Here is a 22,060-nt window from a genome sequence, read left to right as displayed (position 1 = left end):
AATTGAGGAGCTATCATCTGCTAGGGGACAATCAATAAAGTTGGAGTGGTTACGGAGCAAATTCAGTGGTTGCAAAGATTCAGACACCGAGGAGTCCATAGCTTGTGCCGCCAAAGCGTATTTGCTATTTCTATTGGGATGTACACAGTTCAGCGACAAGAGTGGGACGAGAGTTCCTGTTGTGTACTTGAAGTTGTTGATGGATGTGACTGATATTCATACATATGCTTGGGGTGCAGCTGCATTGGCATATTTATATAGACAGTTGGGATTTGGCACGAGATCAACTGTTCAATAGATGGCTGGTTACATGACATTGTTGGAGGCATGGATTTATGAGCATTTCCGGCCATTTAGACCTCACCAAAACATGGAATATACTATACAATTGCCAAACATGCATCGATGGACTCCTCGTCGGGAAGCTGGTTCAACGGTATCACACCTACAGGCGTTACGGGAGGAGCTTGACAGATTGGCATTTGATGAGGTATAACAATTAATATCAGTTCAATTAAGTGTTCTCATTCCATGTCACTCATCAAGATTTCATTTGTGTTTCTCTTTTAGGTTACTTGGGATCCATATCGAGATTGCCGTCAACATCACCCATGTCATGAGATCACATTCTACAGCGGCTGTTTGAAGTGTTTGGATGTAGTTGAACCTTATCATCCTTAAAGGGTTCTTAGACAGTTTGGTAGGGTCCAAACCATCCCACCTGCGCCACTCGACCCTGTTCGTGCTGTTAGAGGTGTCATAGCAGGCCGATATAGAGTGATGTATCAGTATCTTGATCAGATATAAGAGAGTTGGGATAATCATGTTTTATTTGCTTGGAGGAGGAATACCCCAGTCAGATGTCCGGCTGATTGTGTTGATGGTTACATGCAATGGTATACAAACATCACACACTTATATATCCAGAACCCTACACATCGGTCTGGTTTTGACCCACGTGCACAGGATAGTAGATTTGATGTGTAGGACGCTGAGGTATGACAATATTGCGTACACATCGTTTACTTTTTTTTTTTTAGGATGGCATATGCTAATTACAATTGTATTTGTTCTTAATGTAGCGTATTGATCATGCACTACGGATTGCGCATCCTATCATCGAGGCGGGCCATGATGCTAGTGTTCGTGAGCCAGATAGGTTATATGAGGCCATTGAAAGGATGTCACGTGTTCTTCAGGGTCAACAAATCGATGAGGCTGGACCTAGTTCTATTCCATTTCGAACATACAATCGTAGGAGACTAGTACATGATAGGTAGTTGGTTTTGAGGTAATCTTGTTTTGTTATTATGTAATGGAGAAGAAGTACTCTTTTGATATTTTTGTTGTTTTCTGATAAACAAGAATTACTCTACTAATATTTTGTAATGAACAAGTATTCGTGGTTTGAATTTTTGGTAATCAACAGGAAGTATTATGCCAATGCATTTGCTACACCGCAATGAACAAGTACTACCATGTGCATTAAATTAACTCAAAGCTTAATCCAACTCAACTATTTAAATGGTAATCCACCAAAATTTATCGGTAACTATTTAAATTGCATAACTACAATTCAACTTAACTCACATCCATCATTACTCGTCAAGGTTAATACAATCAAATGTCTCTCTAGTAGCTACCCCTGAATGAACAACTTGTTTAAAATGCTTAATTCGGCAACTATATGCAGTATCCCATCCAGCCGCACAAGAATGATGAAACTTGCACCAATTGGTAGCTATCGGTGGAATTGGATGACCTGGTAACATGAATACCGACATTGACAAAGCTTTAAGTATGAGAGCGGTGCAGTACAAAATGATAAATGTATTACACAAACTACAATGCTATACCTGGACAAAATGATTCCCATTAACAAACCTAATAGCAATCTCACACCGTTGAAGTTGTGATATTGGCACTGATCGTAGGGGGAGGAAAGTAAGGCATTGTTGTGCAGATAAGTGGTACAATACCACATTATAACAAGATGCAGTAAGATGACCCATGTCTGGCATAGTCATCCAACGATGATACCCTGGATTGGGTTCAAAGTATGATAGAATATGAGTCAGTTCTTTAATCCTGTCATGTGAACCATATAGATGAGTGTAATGGTTTATGTGTGTGTGCAATTCCTGTAGGAGATCACGCCTGACTTGACCTCATTCAGCCTCTGTAAACCCCATCAACCCAGCAATGGCCCTAAACCCACAATTGCCATCGGCATCTACATCCTTGATGAGACGTATGTACGGCTTCAATCCAACTGGGAGGGCATCAACATATGAATAAGTCGTATTTATACGCGTCCGATATACTTATTCAACAGGGAAGACATCAACACATGAACAACAAAACACGTAATTTATCATAAACAAAAATGTAAGTAAAAAATAATTACATGTACCTGCTCTTTGGCAGGCCGTTTTTTATGTACTTTGACAGAATCTTGTGTGAGGATTTGGGTACCCATAGGTGAGTGGCTATCATGTCCAGACTAAACTAGCTCAATTGCACATGGGTCTCGACGCGTAGATACATCTATCTTCTTATGTCCCTTACCTCGAGGGTTGGGCTTCACATCCGGCTCAATGAGAAAACTACTTTGCGGATCTGCAATCTCTCCTAACTTATGCAGAATTTCCAACTGCGTAGTGTAATCAGATGCATTGAATCGCTTAAGTATGAGATCAAACTTTGGTTCACAACTCAATTCCACTTTATCATTCTTCAACTTTTGTACTACCTCAAGAGTCCTCCAGTGTGGGTTAATGCTATCAAGTGGTATTGGACGACCCTGCCGGATGTAATCCGCAATCTCATGGGCACACGGTAACCCGTGTGTTCATCGAACAACACATCCACATACTGAAGCATCAATGCCAACATCATTTGCTCGCTTACTCTCCGCTAAGACATGATCTAATGCAGTAATAGAGATATTGCCTCGGAGCTCTCTAAAATGGGATGGTTTGAACTAGTGTTGTACAACGGTTAAACTCTTCTCAAACGATGCCTTAATATCAACATGCTGCAACTCAAGCAAACTATGGATCTTGGTCCAAGAACACTCAAAATTTACTTGGTTAGAACCAAGTTACCGTTTCAGTTTTGCATGTGCACTTTCAGCCCTGTGTACAATGGAAATAATTAGCATAATGAAGTTTAAATAATCAAAATCATAATACTTAATAGTGTAAGGTAGACAAATATATATTACCTGTTGGTTGTAACATTCCCGAAGTGCATACAACTATCTACCCATACGGCAACAAACTCATCCTTATATGGAATTAACCAACTTTGTGACACATATTGCACTGCCTCAGGATATGTATCAAAATCTGCAAGTAGCCTAGCAAGGTGTTCATTGTATTCAAGCTCAGTTGAGGAGAGTACTAAGAAATTCCATAAAGAGATAAACTTGTCCCATTCGTCCTTACTCTTGAACATTTTCTTGCATTTTGCTAGTACATTTATACTAATATGCCATCGGCATAATAAATGTCGAGATGTAGAAAATACCCTGTCAATAGCATTCATCAAAGCAAGCTCCATGTCTGTGACAATCACCTCAGGAATAGCAATGTCATCCAAGAGACTACGCAATGTAGTTAACACCCAAATGTAGTTATCAATCCACTCAAATTGGAGATATGCAAAGGCTACGGAGAATGACATATCAGTGGATGTCACACCAACTATCTCAAGAAGAGGAAAACGATATTGATTTGTCTTATATGTGCAGTCCATGATCAACACCTTTGGAAATGAACGGAGCAAATCTAAACTGACAGGATGTGCCCAAAACAAGTCTGTGACAGTCATTGTGTTGTTGTCACACCTATGTCGCTCAATGTAATTATGCTTTTTTAACTCACCCAACAAATTTTGCATTTGTGATCTCCCAGCTTTCTCAATAACATTATTCCTATGACGTACATTGTAAATGGTTTTCATAGTGGTTACATTCAAAGCATCCTTTCGTTTCAATGTAACCAAAATCTCTTTCGGTTTGACCATGCTTTTGGACATATCCACTAATAATGATTTTTCCTCCTCAGATAATCTCCCCGCAAATGAATGCCCTTCAAAATGTTTTGCAGGAGCATGGTTATGCATTCCACATGCTACATCTACCATCCAATCATCATTAGCCATCAACTTACGAGCCCTCAACTCAAAGGGACACCCGCATTTCTTTGTACCCGTTATCTTCACAATTTTTTTGCTTGAATCATCTCCTTTTAATTTCTTATGAGCTCTGTATTGACCACTTCTCTCACAGGCAAGAAATATCCTTGGTGTCCTATGGCCACCACCATAGTCCGATGTCTTGATGACAATCACAAACCCATTTTTCCTTCCAACGTCCCGTACCCAACCGAGCAATTCTTCTTTGCTCTTGAAAACCTACAAGTCAAATTCAACAAAGTCATTAAATATTCGAAAACAAAAAGAAAGAAATACTAATTTTCGACATGAGACTACCTCATTAGTAATAAATTGACTCGTGTAGTCAAAAAGACCCCCAGATCCAACATTACTGCATTCCACGGATGAACAGTTCTGAAAAAAAAAAAAAAAAAAATTTATAACTGTTCGGCAGTACAGAGTTGAATTAAATAAAAAAGTTCGACCGTAGTAATCTAAACAAATTGCACTTGTTCGATTGTAGTCTATTGGACCGATGTAAGTTGTTCAATTGTAGTCTATTGAACAAATATACTTTGTTCGATTGTAGTCTGTTGAACAAATGTACTTTGTTCGATTGTAGTCTGTTGAACAGATCTAATATGTTCGATTGTAGTTTGTCGAACAATGACATACCATTCACCTCTGGTTAACCGAACAACGATTTACCACTCATAAACGAAAACGAAGACGAAAACAACAAAAAAAAAAAAACCTTTTCATTGCTCCATTGTTCCGAATGAGAATTGTCAGATGCATCCTTCATTGAACCCAATCAAAATCTTCAATAATACTATATTTTTTATTATTTGTTGAAGGGTTTTTGATTTTGGTTTTAGGGTTTTTAGATTCTTGACAGAGAAGATACGTAAGGAACAAGTTTGAAATTGATGATTTATATTATATTGATTCTTGTCCTTTATGGTAAATACACAAATGGAGTGTATCATAATTTGTCCTTTATAGTCATTTCATTTAAGGTTAAAATTGTAATAAAAAATAAATTAATTAATGGTTTGCCTTGAGAGGGAAAGTGGTGCGTACATAGAATGACCCCAGGATGACGGGTTGTAGAGGGGTGCCTCTATTTACACACCATAAATTATCTCAAGGCAAACCACTTCTAAAAGCACACCTTTAATAATTTAGTAAATATATATTTTGCTCATCACACCATAAATTTATATATTTGTCCTTACTCACACACCCATCCACAACAATATACACACAAACTCCCATATTTACCCTCACTCACTTACACACCCCCACACGCCCACCTTCGTCCATCTTCCCCCCTCCATTCTCAGTTTCAAGCGGTGAACACTGTGTTGGTGCTCAACAAAGTCATTAAACATTAGACATTCGAAAACAAAAAGAAAAAAATATTAATTTTCGACATGAGACTACCTCATTAGTAATAAATTGATTCGTGTAGTCAACAAGACCCCCAGATCCAACATTACTGCATTCCACAGATGCACAGTTCTAAAAAAAAAAAAAATTATAACTGTTTGGAAGTGCAGAGTTGAATTAAATGAAATAGTTCGACCGTAGTAATCCGAACACATTGCATTTGTTCGGTTTTAGATAGTCGAACAAATGGAATATGTTCGATTGTAGTCTGTTGAACATATGTAAGTTGTTCGATTGTAGTTTGTCGAACAATGATATATTATTCATCTCTGGTTAACCGAACAACGATTTACCACTCATACACGAAAACGAAGACAAAAACAACAAAAAAAATAAACCTTTTCATTGCTCCATTCTTCCGAATGAGAATTGTCAAATGCATCCTTCGTTGAATCCAATCAAAATCTTCAATAATACTATATTTTTGATTATTTGTTGAAGGGTTTTTGATTTTGGTTTTAGGATTTTTGGATTCTTGACAGAGAAGATACGTAAGGAACAAGTTTGAAAATGATAAATTATATTATATTGATTCTTGTCCTTTATGGTAAATACACAAATGGAGTGTGTCATAACTTGTCCTCTATAATCATTTCACTTAAGGTTGAAATTGTAATAAAAAATAAATTAATTAATGGTTTGCCTTGAGAGGGAAAGTGGTGTGTAAATAGAATGACCCGTTGTAGAGAGACGATTCGGGTTCCAAATGTCGAGCTCTTGAGAGTGACTTACGAGCTTGAGTCATTGATGTTTCCATCGAATAAGAAGATGATTAGGTCCTTGTCGTTGGAAGTGTCAGGTACTGATCGTTTTCCTGTCATTGACGTTGCACGTTGTTCTTAATCTGGTGGACTTCAGTTTAGAACTCCCACCCTTGAAGAGCTTCGGTTTGTGTATGCGGCCATGAAGGCCATTTCTTTGGTGCACCCGTTGCTTCAGCAAGAGAATGGTGCTGGTCCAAAGTGGTCGAGAGTGGTTTATTTTGAACCATTCATTGAAACAGTTGATGTGCAATGGCCTCCTAAAATGTCCAAGGGTAATGATCTTGTTGCAGTGACAGTCTCACACCCACCTGGTCAGGGATACGAGGAAAAGGCCATCTCAACGGCTAACTCAACCCCCGCCAAGTATGCGGAACCACCCAAGGAGGAGACCTTTGTAGATGTGAAAGTGAGCTCTAGTGTTGGATTGAGGCATTGTGAAATGTGTGAGAAAGAAGTTCACGGAGAACAATCTGTCTGTTGCAACTGGTGTTGTGCGGTGGTTTATTGCAGTGCTCTTTGCCAGAAGCAGCACTGGAAGGAAACACATAAAGGCATGTGTGGCCTTTACAAGGCAATGATGGAACGAGAAGAAGAGTTGGCAATGAAATTCTTTGTCTTCCCTTGTTCAGCTTTTCAGCCATGTAAATGGCTTGAGTCATTGGATATCCACCGATGTGGAGGAGGAAGTGCAGTTGCTTTTCCCACATCCCTTGCGGTATGCTTCCTGTTAATGGTGGACTTTGGGATTCATGGGGTGGGCTGGATGACGATGAGTACCCTCGAGATTCACCTTTTCATAATCATTTAGGGGATGGCATATCGAGTCCGATCCTTCTCTCTGGTTGGTCAGAGTACTATAACCTTCGATCGCTGCCAATGTCAAGCCCTGTTGCAGACATTCTTTCCCACCCCTTGACAATCTATTACATATTAACAGCACTCAATATCAGTTCAAAGAACCTTTTGCTCAAAGGCAAAGAGGTGATTCTTCACTACCTTGGGCCTGAAGGGGAGTTGGATTAGATGGCAGCATTTTCTGAGATCGGTCATCTACTTAATGGGATGAGCAATATACAGATAGTAATGGTGGGCCCTGGAGTTCCAATGAATTTGTCGGGGACAACTTCAGGGATAAGTAGCAGAGTAAGGGTGAATCTTTTGAGGGGACTTTATCAGGAGGAAGCCACTTACCTATCCTCAACTGTGGATTAGAGAAAAATGCAAGTTGGGGTGGAGCCCTCAACTTAATCAATTCCATGGGTGTTCCTGCTTTCTTCACTGATCAGTCCGAACTTTCATGTGCAAATGCTAAACAAGTTCTTCGGAGTGCTGGACTGCATATTACTCAACCTGTGACACTGAATCCATTCCGCTCACCAGTGAGGAATAATGGACCTTCTAGCAATCTTCCCTCATACGGCAATGGTTTTGTGTTTGGAGTGAATACATGAGCTTGAAGCCAAGAGACTGAATGAGAGTCTTTTCCTGTGAGTTTTGCCCTACTTTTATATGCTTGTTGTAAGGTAATGACAATGGTTTTCTGATGAGAGATGTATGGAAGAAGTGTTTGTCAATGAGGCACCGCATTTAACATAATTTATTGAAGCTTTTGTAATTTTGCTCTTAAGCCATGATTACGTTGTAGTAGGGTTTATTTATGTTATGATTATACACCTTTTTGTTGTTGTACCTTTTTTTAGATTATTTGATACCAATCCGCTGCTGTCCAATGCCTCATAAGTGCAGATATACCCAACAATATTCATCACGAAAGCGTATTATACACCGTAATTACTACTACATTTTTACTTATATCAATAAGCAGGTCACTGAATTTATAACTCTTTATTTATTTATATATTTAAATTTTTTATGTCTTTCTTTTGTAATTCTATTCATCCACTACAATTTGGATATGCCACTGATTTCACTTTGTATGACTTAGCCCCACATTTCATTTGAAGTGGACTAAAGATATAATTAAAATTTTCAAGAATTCCATAGAATTCAGTTTGCAGGAACAGAAGTTATATCTTCAATGGATGGTTGTTCATTTAGTCAAGTATTTTTGACTGTTAAGTTTTGAAATTCTTAATAGCCATTCCTTCCCAAGCAAGGGTTGCTGGATGTGATGCTTTATCAGATCATAAGATAGTTGTTTCATGAGGTCCTAGATGCACATATGTCAAATTATTGAGAGCAACAAAAAAAACTTGTACTTAATCCAAAAATAACAATAGACTGAGTCAATTTGATAGCATGGCAAACAACAAAGATCATGCATCTTCGAGTTCAGACCGGTCATTCTCCGGAGGGGTGATATTGGTGTCAACACACTAGAAGATCTTGTAGCTGGTAGTAAAGAGGTAAAGATAGTGATTCAGTGAATGACATAGGCAATTGTGGAGGTTTGAATTGGTTGAGCTCCGGCGGGCGGTCAAGGCAAGGTTGCCGCCCGCCGGAAGGCGATGAACACCAAGATCTTTAACCTTGCTCTGATACCATGTAAGAATTTATGTATTATTGATTGATTGATTACAAGATTGTTGTTTTGTATTACAAATCAGAGTGGCATTATATAGGAGAGGGTTTGGGTAGTAGGTGAGGAGTAGGTGAGGGTAAATTGGTGGTAGGTGGAGTGTAGTAGGTGAGTGTGAATGGTAAATTCTAACAGAAAGGCTCGTGACTTGTGAGACCACAAATTTCGTAATGTTGAACCACGATCAACTTCATCAGAATATATGGTATGGGGTGGTGTTGGAAAGACAACTTTGCTAAGAGAAATTGGCAAAAAATGCTAAATTGGACAAGCTTTTGATGAGATTCTGATGGCTATAGTGTCTTGGCAACCAGACATTAAAAATATTCAAGATCAAGTAGCTGACATGTTGGGTTTGAGATTTATTGATTGGCCAAATGTAACTGAAAGATCAATTATATTATGTGCAAGACTGGAAGATGTGAAGAGGATCCTTGAGATTTATTGATTGGCCAAATGAAACTGAAAGATCAATTATATTATGTGCAAGACTGGACAATGTGAAGAGGATCCTTATTATATTGAATTATATTTTAAAAAGCACTACTAACTCTGCCTTTGAGCTGTTATCCGCGAAACTGCATCTGCATGCAAGGACTGTAAGGTTCTTTAAGTTAGTGGACAACCCATTTGCCTTCTAAGTTCTTATCATTATCATCATTATGATATACAAGTATTTCAGTTGGGGAGTCTCAGACTCTAATTACCTTGTGCGTATAATATATGAAATGCATTGAATGAAGCAGTGTGTATAACATTTTTCTGAAGAAAAGAAGTCAATATCAAAACGAAAAGGAAGAGGAAAAGGAAAAGGAAAAGAGAAAAGAGGAGCTAGTATATGTTCTTTGCCACCTTTCCATCCCTAGAAGAAAATAATCAAACATTGTGCCAGATACATTAAACCAAGAAAAGAATGTTTTCCCTGTTCTTAAAAAGATATAGAATGTATATTGATGTCTCCATCTCCATCTTGAAGCCTGCAGCAGCAGTTGTCTTTCCCTTAATTGTTTACATAAAGAGAGGTATGCTTGAAATTTTGGCTTCCCCCTTTTCAATAATTTATGCATCATATACAATCTCTACATCATGTTGTTTCTTTTTATCTTTTTCCGTTTCTTTTTTTGCGTTCACTGTGACATATACAAACATTATTTGAAGGTAAAAAGATTTATTATGCCAAAGATTAGGTTTGTACCCAATTACCCCTCTTAAATCCCATCAAAAGGGCACTAAACTGAGTACATTTTTTTTACTACATTTTGTGTTGGGATACATGAATTTTGAGCAAATAAATGAATTCGACTTGTTAGCTCATAGCTAGGGTGCATGATTTTCTTGGTAGGAACAGAAAGAGAAAAGAAAAAGGAAAACATATGTAGTAAAAAAAATTAATTGTTTATGATTTTAATAATTAAGGCTGTGTGTGGTTTAGTTTTAGAATTATGAGTTGAGTGTGGAGTTATGTTTTGAGTTTTAAGTTTTTGAATTATGATTTGAAAAGAGAAAATTTGTTTGGTTATGAGTTTTAAAAATAGTTTTGGGATGATTTGTACTTTTTTTTTGATTGATTGATGTATAGAATGTGAGAATGTGAGAGGAGAGAGGAGAGATGAGAGAGAAAAGCGATTGATTGATTGATTAATAATAAAAAAAAAAAAGAGAAGAAAGAAGTTTTGAAAGTAATTTTGAATTGTATTTTAAAAATTTGTTTGGTTATAAATTTTGATTCAAATCATGATTTGAAAACTTAATTGAGTTTTGAAAATTAAACCAAACGTTACCTAATTGTTTATTTAGGAAGTTGCATTTGATTTTGTTCTTGAAAACTATTCTGTTCTCAGAAAACAAGAAAATGAAAACTCACCAAAATAAATTTCTAAAAACATTTTTTGAAAACAACCCATTTTAGAAAACAATTTAAAATTAAATTTTGAATTCTGAAAAATTGAATTTACAAAAAAAATGATAACAATTTTGTTTCAAACTTCTCATTATTATTTTTACTTTTTGAAAACATGAAAAACAAATAAAGAAATACAAAGAGAAAAAACGAAACGAAACAAAACAATCAATAAGATTGGAAAAGAAAAATCCTATAATAGTGCCAATTTTGCAAAAAATCCCATTAGTAGGACATAGATTTATGGGTTTATGGGCTATAGAAAGCTTCCACATCAAAATTTAACCAATAACAGTAATCACAACATTAAAATCCCATAACCAATAGCTACCTCAGTTTTGTCCTTTCTTTTTTTTTTTGGGCCAATAGATAGGAAAATTTTAGGGTAAATTTACATCCCCTAAGGTTTTCTTAAAATACGAATTGCTTCCTATGATTTGGAAAATTACAAAACCCCCTTGTCATAATTTTTTATTTAACAAAATTAACTAAAAAAATAAAATTCTTAATTGCTTTTCTATACAATAATAAAATTATTTGAATTATTAATTGAAATATATTTCTAACATTATTAAAAATTGTTAATTGACTTGATGATTTATTAATAAAAGGGGCTATTTGTTATGAAATTATAAACTTTAAGGAGCAAGATGTAATTTTTTGAATCACATGGGCAATTTGTATTTTAAAGGGGTCATATTTGTAATTTATCCAAAATTTTATGATGAAATCACTTCTCATTACCAAACCAAGCCAAACCAAATTAAGCCTTAAGTCTCATCAAATGGGATCAGCTACATGAATCCTTCTTCTCTATGCGGCTCTATCAAAGGTTATTTTGTTAGTCAAATTTAGTAGGTTCATATCTCTATTTATTGCGCTAGCCAACGTCAATCTAGGTATACCCCGTCCCCTAACACTTCCTTCTATCGTTACTACATCACATCTCTTTACTACTGCCTTTGTTAGTCTCCGTTGAATATGACCGAACCATCTCAATCTATTCTCTCTTGACTTATCTTCTATCGGTGCTATTCTTACTCATTCTTGAATAAACGCATTCCTAATTTTGTCTTTTCTAGTCTTGCCACACATCTATCTTAGCATCCTCATCTCAGTAATACTTATTTTATTTACATGTTGTTTCTTGGTTGCCCAACACTCCGTCCCATATAACATCACTGGTCTAATAGTTATTCTATAGAACTTTCCTTTTATTCTATTGGGTACTCGTTTATTGTACAGTACTCCAGACGCACTTCTCCACTTAAGTCACCTCGCCTTAATTCTATAAACTACATCCGCATCAATCTCCCCTGCCATTGTGATAATCGACCCTAAATAATGAAAACGTTCACTCTTAGATAGTTCTTAGTAGGGGTGGGCAACGGTTTATCCGAACCGCTCAAACCGCCCAATCCGCCCAACCCGCATATAAATGGGCGGTTTCGCAAACATAATGCGGGCGGATGCGGTTTGAAATATGACAAATTTGCGGGTTGTGGGCGGGTCGCGGTTTAAACCCGCAACCCGCAAAAACCGCCCGCACTTTAATTATTATTATTATTATTATTTTTTATATATCAACTTTGTAACTTTTACAGGAGCACCATTATATTCTCTATGACACTAGGATCCTTATTTTTAAGTATTTCTCAACTTTCTTAATGCCGTAGAATTATCAAGTCCTAAACTTGGTTTCTTATATGATTTTCATTGGTGATTCATCCACTTTTTCCTAATAAAATTTTCCTTCTAATGGTCGATGGAACTTATAGTTTGATTATTGATTACTGAACTGGCAATTCTAATTGAGTACAACCTTTAATGCATTGATATACATTTTTTTCATGGCAAAAATGCTAGTGTAGGGTCTCTTTGTTTTGGGTACTTTCATTTAATGCATTGATATTCAATTTTTATTTGTAAACTCATCAAAAAATTGTTATCACAAATATATAAAATGAATCTGATGCCTAAATTCGCTGGGAAAAAAAAACTCAAAAATTAATTTTTAAAGAAAAAAGTGTAAACCGCAAACCGCCCGCAACCGCCCGCACATTTGCAAACCCTATCCGCACAAACCGCAAACCGCACTGCGGGCGGTTGCGGGTTGACTTTTTCCCAAACCGCATAGATGCGGGCGGGTCAAAACCGAACCGTAAACCGCACAAAACCGATCCGCGAACACCCCTAGTTCTTAGTTCTCAATCTTCACTTCTCCTCTGCTTTCATTGTTATTGTTACTAAATTTACACTCTGTGTATTTTGTTTTAGTTCTGCTCATCCGAATTCTTTTAAATTCAAGTGTTTCTCTCCAAATCTCCAACTTTGTATTAACTCCTTTTCTAGCCTCATCTACTAACACGATATCATCTGTAAAAAGTATATACCATGGCACATCATCCGGAATATTTTTTGTCAACTCATCCATAACTAAAGCAAAAAGATGAGAACTTAAGGTAGATCCTTGGTATAACCCTACAGTAATTGGAAATTCATTTGTCTCTCCATCAGGCGATCTAATAGTAGTCATCACCCCTTCATGCATGTCCCTAATCACATTAATATAACCTTTCGTTACCCCTTTCTTCTCTAACACCCACCAGATTATATCACGCAACACTTTGTCATATGCTTTCTTAAGATCGATAAACACCAAATGAATGTCTCTTTTCTTTTCTCTGTACTTTTCTATTACTCTCCTCAAAAGATAGATCGCTTCCATTGTTGACCTACCAGGCATAAATCCAAATTGATTCTCTGACACCTCTATTATATCTCGTAATCGACGTTCCATCACCCTTTCCCACACTTTCATTGTATAATACATTAGCTTGATTCCTCTATAGTTGCAATTCTGAACATCTCCTTTAGTCTTATAGATTGGCACTAAAATACTCTTCCTCCACTCATTTGGCATGTTCCTAGTCAATAAAATCTTGCTAAACAACCTAGTCAACCAAGCAACCCCCTGCTTACCCAAACACTTCCAAGCTTCAATCTCTTGAAATAAGACAAAGAGCAACTCCAAATGTTAGTAGCAACTCACAAAGTATTAACAATAATAACCCCAAATTGATTGTATTTCTTAGCACTAGACCCCTTTGAACCTTTTCTTTGGGTTAGTGTTTAATTACCAAAAGAATATACAATGAAGTTCAAGAAATTGTCCAAAAGGCTCATGTAGACATAGACATGGTTGGACAGGCCAAAAACCTCACGACGGGGAAAACAAATAGACCTAGCCTAGAAAGCGACAAGAGGCTAGGGTCATAAAGTGAAAACAATTAGGCCCAGTTGTCGTGGCTGCCATGATTGAATCCCCACCTCTGCATGTGTGTGCCTTCCTCCCATTATGACTGCTATTTTCATGAACATACTCTTGCTAGTACTCTACAGCCTAGGGAGCAATCTGGTCAAACTCTCTACATATGTTGTTGAATACTGAATAATTTCTGATTTTCCAAATAAACTAGCAGATACAAGCCAACAGATCCATAATTTCTACCCTTTCTGGTCCCTTGATCAAATCCCCAATATTCTTCTACCAACTTGCAAACTCAATGTTCAAGACATTTTCAAGTCTGATCCGAAATGGCAATATAACAACCATGATAAGTCACCAATTTTCCCAAAAGCCTAAGCTATTAGTGAATGGGCCCAACAATGTATATTAGGTTGTCTATACACCCTCCCTTATGTGCAACTCCATTTTGCACGTGGAGAAACAAACAAAGAACTAAACAGAAGGAGAAACAGAGAAGAAGAAATCAAACGGGGACCGAATACCAGATGTCAATAGAGAGACTTGAACTTAAGACCTCTTTCAACCAGAGCTCTGATACTATGTTGAGTCAGCAATTTTCCAAAATCTTAAGCTATTAGGGAATGGGCCCAACAATGTATATCAAGCTGTCTAACACCCTTCCTTACGTGCAATCCCATGTTGCACGTGTAGAGACAAATAGAGAACCAAACAGAAGGAGAAGCAGACAACCAAACAGAGAAGATGAAATCAAACGGGGGCTGAATACCAAATTTTGAGAAAGTTTTTGGGATTGGTCCAGTCAAATGATTGTGAGACAAGTTTAGTGCACGGTTACCACTAAGCATTCCTAGTTCAAAAGGTATTTCACCTGATAACTTGTTAGACAACTTGATATACATTGTTGGGTCCATTTCCTAATAGCTTAGGCTTTTGGGAAAATTGGTGACTTAACATGGTATGAGAGCTCTGGTTAAAAGAGGTCTTGAGTTCAAGTCTCTTTATTGACATTTGGTATTCGGTCCTTGTTTGATTTCTTTTTCTCTGTTTGGTTGTCTGCTTCTCCTTCTGTTTGGTTCTCTGTTTGTCTCTCCATGTGCAAAATGGGGGTGCACGTGAGGGAGGGTGTTAGACAGCTTGATATACATTGTTGGACTCATTTCCTAACAACTTAGGCTTTTGGAAAAATTGGTGACTTAACAAACCGAACCTTCACTGTGCCAAAACATCTTAAAATCTGATTGGTAACAGTTTTAGGCTGTAGTCCACACACTGGACGCATTTCACCAAATGGAACTTTCCTCTTACTCAAGTTATTTCTAGATGAACATTTTGATTTTATCCTAAAGTCTTCATATGCCATATTCTTTTCGAATTCATCTATTCTCCATCACTACCACTAGCTCTGCTAATACCATAATGTTTTGGCAAACCAATTAATAATCAGTTCTGCATCCCTTTGAAATTTATTTCCCTCACAATCTCAGCTTTCCATCCGTTTTTCCCTATGAAGCACATGCATGGGTATGGGTATTGGTATTGGTATGATACACGTATGTCAAGAGGGTAAAATCTATAGAAAGTAAGGTAGGGGTACAACTGGATACATTCATAAAAAAATATTTATTTTAAATTTGAAGTATTGCAAAAATTAGTTAAATGAATTATTTTGTTAGATCCAACCTACAATTCACATTTCATTCCAAAGGTTGGGTATACACCAAAATTAAATGTCATTATATTAAAAAACTTACAAACCAAAGTTTAATTTTAAAAGCTTGCTAAGCATAAAAAACAAGTCCAATGAAACTAACTTGACCGCTGTATAGAAGAAAATTCTATTCCGTTTAAGATACGGCATGAGTTAATGTTAGGTACGTCTAGGGTACGGCAAAAATTAAGAGGAAAAATTTTGGGTATATGTTTCGTGCACCCGATACATATGCAGAAGTACCAGTACCCAGTGTGGATACAACATGTTTGCCAAAGTACTCGTACTTCATAGATTTTTCCTTTCATCAATGAGATGAGCTACTTTAGATAGCGGACAGTCATTGGGCTTCCCAGTTATAGTTCAAGGATTATGAGGGTCAGATTGCCATGGTGTAACCAAATATGAGTCTTCTTTCCATTGAAAACTCTCTATCACCATCTTCAATAATTTTCCTCCCCTCCAGCTGTGAGAATATATTGATATTGTTAATTATGGAATATGTATTTTAGATTTGATTGTGAATATTAGCTTAATTGTATTTCCTATTTCAGATTAGGGTTAGGATTGCTATTGTATTTCTTATTTCAGATTAGGATTAGGATTGCTATATATATTGGTTGTAATCTTTGAATTTACACAATTTGAATATACAGAAAAGCTTTCAGAAATCTTACATGGTATCAGAGCCGTGTCTAAAACCCTAGCCATCAGCCTCAGAAATTGCAATTGTCATCAGCAGAAGTCGGAATCGTTGTGCGACCTGAGATATCATGTCGCCATTGTCACTCCTTCACTCTGTCTTCTTCATCGCGACTACTGGTCTTCTATCTAAGTTTAAACTTAAACTGTCCATTTTATAAAACAAAATGTGATTTGTTAATCTATTTATCGATATTCGCTGAAGCTAACTTTTTGCACGGACAGTTTTCACTGCAAGATTTACAAGATGAATAGTTCAGATGATCATCTTTGTAGGCCTAGAGTGGGGCCCACAAAATGGAATACAGAGGAATATAGAAGATAATGGTGTGGAGAGAAGCCATTCCCTATGTCATTAGTCAAAGCTCGACCCAAAGTGTAAGAGGTAGACCTAGACACAAGTTTTCTTGTTATTAATTACATTAATAGTAATACTCTAACAATTTCTTAGTTTTCTTATACAATGCTTTTCCTCAAATATGACAGATATTCTAATTTCCATTGGAGAAAAAGTTGCTCAATTATTAGTGGACCCAATTGCACGCCAGTTCAATTATGTCATCCACCGAAAGAAATACATTGAAAATTTGACAATCCAAGTTGAAATGTTAGAGGCTTTGCGAAATAGGGTGCACGGATCCATTGATCATGCAAAAAGAAATAGAGAAGAAATTAGAGAAGATGTCAAGTACTGGATCAAAAAGTTAATGGGTTCATAGTGGAGGCTAAATTTTTTCTAGAGGGCTATACCAATGTGAACACGATGTGTTTCAAAGGGTGGTGTCATGATTTGGTCACACATTGCCGACTAGGTAGAGAAGCAAAAAATAAAACAGATGGCTAAAGAGTTAGGAAAAAATGGCAACTTCAATAACATATCCAACCCTGCTCCTCCCTTGGGGATACAGTCCATACCCTCTCAAAGGCTTGTGACTTACGCAACCAGAAATTTGGCAATGCTGAATGTAATGGAGGCATTGAGTGACGACAGGATCAACTTCATTGGAATACATGGTATTGGAGGTGTTGGAAAGACAACATTGGTAACAAAAATTGGCAAAAGAGCTAAATCAGAGAAATTTTTTGATGAAGTTGTGATTGTTGTTGTGTCTCAGAACCCAGACATTAAAAGGATTCAAGATCAAATAACTTGCATGTTGGGTTTCACCAAATTAATTGATCAACCAAATGAGATTGAAAGAGCAAACATGTGTGCAAGACTCAAGGATGTGAAGAAGATCCTTGTTATATTGGATGATGTTTGGGCCAAACTTTATTTAGCAGTCGTGGGTATTCCATTTGGCGATGATCACCAGGGTTGCAAAATCATAATCACAACACGTCGTGAGCAAGTATGCAGTTCCATGGGAATGGAAAGGGAGAGGATAAATATTGTTCATCTTGATGTTTTATCTGAAGAAGATTCATGGGATTTGTTCAGAAAGAATGCCGGCAATGTCGTTGACTCTAACGTGGTGAATGCTATTGCTAATGAGGTTTGTAAAGAATGTGGAGGTCTGTGCAATGAAAGGTAAAGATGACCCTGATTTATGGAACAAGGCAGCTCGGGAATTGAGAAAATCAGTGCCAACAAACATTGAAAGTGTTGATCAACAAGTGTACAGAAGTCTTGAGTTGAGCTATGACTACCTGCAAGATGAAGAAGCCAAGGCTTGCTTCTTGGTTTGTTCTTTGTTTCCCAAGGATTTTAACATCTTAATAGAAGGCTTGGTACGGTATGAGATGGAGTTGAGGCTATTCAAAAATGTTGATACTGTGCAAGAAGCTAGGGGAAGAGCAAAATCAGTGATCAACAACCTCATAGATTCTTGCTTGTTACTAGTCAGTGATGAATGAGGTTGCATCAAAATGCATGATCATGTACGTGATGTTGCCATAGTAATTGGATCCAGTAAGTATTTTGTAAGAGCTGGTTGTAGTTTGAAAGATTGGCCAATGGATTGTTTGGATCAATATGATGGCATATCATTGATGAGAAATAAAATCAGTGGCCTTCCTGATGTCTTAGAATGTCCAAAGCTCAAAATATTATTATTACAATACAACAAAATTACATTGTCTTGTTCACATGAATTCTTTTCAGGGACGAAGGCACTGAAAGTTTTAGATTTGAGCCAAGATTTCTACATTCCATTTCACAATCCAATTCGGCATCCTAATGCTTTCAATGACCTGACATGTTTTCGAACATTAATTCTTGAAGGAATTAAGATTCAAAACACTAAATTTCTTGGACAACTGAAGAAACTTGAAGTCCTTAGCCTCAGGCGTGCCTTATTTTTTGAGGCACCAAATACTATAACTTATAAGGGAGTTAACTAAGCTAAGGTTGTTGGACATGACTTATAGCCATCATGAATTTTTCATTCCAGCCGATGTGGTACCACCTTTATCCAATTTGGAGGAGTTGTACTTGTTTCAAACCAGATCTAAGATGATGGATGAGGACCCTGTAGTCGAAGTAGCTGTTGCACTAAGAGCTTGGCCTCGCCTAAAAGTGCTAACCATTTCCATACCCAACATTGCGTGTATACCTAAAGACTTTGTTTTTCTTGAGTTGGAAAGTTTTATTATTTTTATCGGAACATCAAGTGGGGTAGGTGATTATTCCCCAAATTATTTGGAACTTATAAATTTGGTTGGACCCATGGTTAATTGGAGTAAATGCTTAAAGTTGTTGTTGAAGAGAGCTACACGTCTACTTTTGGGGCATTTGCAAGACATGAAGGGCATTTTTCCTAATTTACAAGCCAATGTATATGGTCTGAATGTCTTGGAGCATCTGAGCATTGAAGATTGTTCTCAATTCGAATACTTGATCAACACAGAGGAATGGGGGATTTCATCACTTGCACAGCCACTTGATCTGCAGTTGCTCTTTAACCTGGAAGAATTGGAACTCGTCAAATTGGATACTTTCAAAGGGATATGTCAAGGTGCACTTACTACTTCAACCTAGACATGCTTCCCAAAGCTCAGAAGGTTGGAAGTTTACATCAACTGTTCTTCCATTCAATTTGCTTCAAAGGCTACAACATTTGGAGAGACTTTTAGTATCAGAATGCGTAATTTTGGAACAAGTATTTGATTGTGGTCTTGAAGAAGAAGGCTTGCAGTTGCTTTCTAGTTTGAGAATATTTTCACTAGACCGCTTGCCTAGATTGAAGCATATATTGAATTGCTCCAGTTGACATGTGCAACTTCGCAACCTAAGATTTATGTATGTCAATTCATGTGCCAAACTGAAATATGTCTTCCAACCTTCTTCATCAACTTGAAGAGCTTTTTGTAAGTGACCGTGAAGAAATGGAGGAAATTGTTGCAAAGAAAAATGAAGGGAAAGAAGAGAGAGTGGACAAGATGATGTTCAAAAGTCTAAAAAAAATCAAGCTTGAACACTTTCCAATGCTAAGTGGTTTCTACACAGGAGACTTTACCTTTGAATGCCCATCCTTGGAAGAACTTATAGTGAGAGATTGCCCCAAAATGAAGACTTCCGTTGCCACTACACCAAAACTGAAGGCAGCTATATTGGATAACTTCGAGAAAACACTACAAGGGATGGACTTGAATCAGGTTGTGCAAAATCATTTCAAAGCAAAGGTACTTTAGTTTTAAACGTTAACATATATAAATATATCTCTATTAATTACATATATTATCAACTAATTTTTTTTGAATAGTGCTACAATCCATACCCCTTTTTAAGGTGTGTATCATATGCAAGATATGATACCACAAAGTGTCATAATCAAATCCTTTTCTGTCATAACTTATTGGATCATAACCAAATACCTTCGATGCATAACCAAAGGCCTCTTCGGTTATAACCAAAATTACAACCACAATAGGTCATAATTGAGATATAACCAACACCACAATGTGTCATAACCAAATACCACTTGAGGCATAACCAAAGACCTCTTTTGTCATAACTAAAATAACAACCACAATAGGTCATAACTAAGGCTCCATTTGGAAACTTGACTATTTTAGCATGGCTAAAAAAGTTATATTTGGGATGATAGTTGACTTTTTTTTTTTTTGTAGTTGATTTGATAGTTGTGAGAGAAAAAGTGAAATGATTATGATTTGGATGTGACATATTGTCTTATTAGATATGTTAGCTTATTCTGTTTTTATTGACTATTTTAGCCAAAAAAGCCAAAAATCGACTTTGCAAACAGGGCCTAAGTTATAACTAAAACCACAATGAGTCATAACCAAGTCACAAATAACACCACAATAGGCCATCCGGTACATATGCTACACACCTTTTCTAAGGTGTGTACCATAGAATTTTCCATTTTCTTTATTATAAGTAAATTTTAAATTGAGTCCTAGAGACCTCCAATGAACTACAACAATACTACATAAAAAAATTACTTTGAAACTGCCCAGAAAAGTAAATCAATGGACTACGTTCATTGTGTGTGTGTGGCCCACACCCCACTAACTTTAAATCTACATCATACACCTCACTTGCGGAGTAAGTTTTGGCGTAAAAATTTATGGTTCATAGCCTTTTTGAATAAACTACAAACTAAACTATCAACAACTCACAGTGAGGCGTGGGCCTCACATCTATATGGGTATGGAGCCCACACTTGTGACTAATTGGTAATTTAGTTTGTAGTTTATTAGGGATCTCTAGTATTTTTGGATTAAATTTAGAGCAATGCTACATATACAAAATTCTTACATTGAAAATATTCAGAAAATTTAATATCTAGTTGAGATTCATTCAAAGTGTAGGCTCCACCACATAAGAGTTGAATTTAAATCACACATTATTTTTCTAGATTTGTTTCTATGCTTGAATTCCGTGCATGTGTCTTTACGGTTACATTATTGTCCAAGTTAATTTACAAAGAAAGCATTCCTCTATGAATTAATTTACATTAATACTCTATGGACTTAGTCAATCAGTGGTAGGCTAACTCTCCTCCAAGGAAAAATTTCATAAAGAGGACTTTATTACATTTAAACAATCTTGTTTAATTTTTTTTTGTTACAATTTTTGATGTAAAATTTATAGTTCTCGTCCATTGTTGTAATTAAAATTTGGAGAGGCTTTTAGACAATGAGAGTTTTATTTTATGTTTATTTTTAAATGGTAGTTTGTTGGATAAGAAAAATTTTATTTTTTATTGACCTATGGCCAATGAGTATTCATTTAAGCTTTTATTATCAAGGGCCTTAAGGGAGGGTTTTTTTAATCAAACTTTAGTATTGGGATCTTTGGACAATGAATGTTTTGTAGGCATTTAGGTAAGGATAAATTACATTTATGGTCCTTAAAAATATGCTTTTTGTGCCACTTTGGTCCTTCAAGGTTCAATTTTATCAATTTCGTCCTTAAAATTTTAAATTTGAGGCAATTTGGTCCAATTTTAAATGGACCGTCTAAATAGTTAACATAATGATAATAAAGTATACATATGATCATTAAAGTATGTGTTCCATGTTACTTTGGTCCTTAAAATTTTAATTTTGTCAATTTGGTTCCGAAACATTGATGAAGGAGAAGATGAAATATAAA

The 22,060-nt window shown here is 36.5% G+C and overlaps 2 protein-coding genes across 2 annotated transcripts; one reads left to right on the top strand and one right to left on the bottom strand.

Annotated features, from left to right (window-relative positions):
* Positions 1-1,741: 1,741 nt before the first annotated feature.
* On the bottom strand, positions 1,742-6,434 carry LOC145799512 (protein FAR-RED IMPAIRED RESPONSE 1-like). The gene is made up of 10 exons (XM_082889104.1): positions 6,346-6,434; positions 5,608-5,662; positions 5,464-5,523; positions 3,227-4,419; positions 3,108-3,137; positions 2,876-2,963; positions 2,569-2,803; positions 2,188-2,323; positions 1,857-2,088; positions 1,742-1,762 (listed from the first exon to the last, which is right to left on the bottom strand). Exons 1-10 carry the CDS (start codon positions 6,432-6,434, stop codon positions 1,742-1,744), a joined length of 2,139 nt encoding a protein of 712 aa, XP_082745230.1.
* A 10,899-nt stretch (positions 6,435-17,333) lies between these two features.
* On the top strand, positions 17,334-18,354 carry LOC145799511 (disease resistance protein At4g27190-like). The gene is made up of 2 exons (XM_082889103.1): positions 17,334-17,993; positions 18,058-18,354. Exons 1-2 carry the CDS (start codon positions 17,334-17,336, stop codon positions 18,352-18,354), a joined length of 957 nt encoding a protein of 318 aa, XP_082745229.1.
* The last annotated feature ends 3,706 nt before the right edge of the window (positions 18,355-22,060 follow it).

This window comes from Camellia sinensis, chromosome 9, assembly GCF_055761805.1.
Source record: "Camellia sinensis isolate YWXY chromosome 9, ASM5576180v1, whole genome shotgun sequence".
NCBI lineage: Eukaryota > Viridiplantae > Streptophyta > Magnoliopsida > Ericales > Theaceae > Camellia > Camellia sinensis.
The sequence above is the reverse complement of the archived record's forward strand: the minus strand, read 5'-3'. Positions and strand labels throughout refer to the sequence as shown.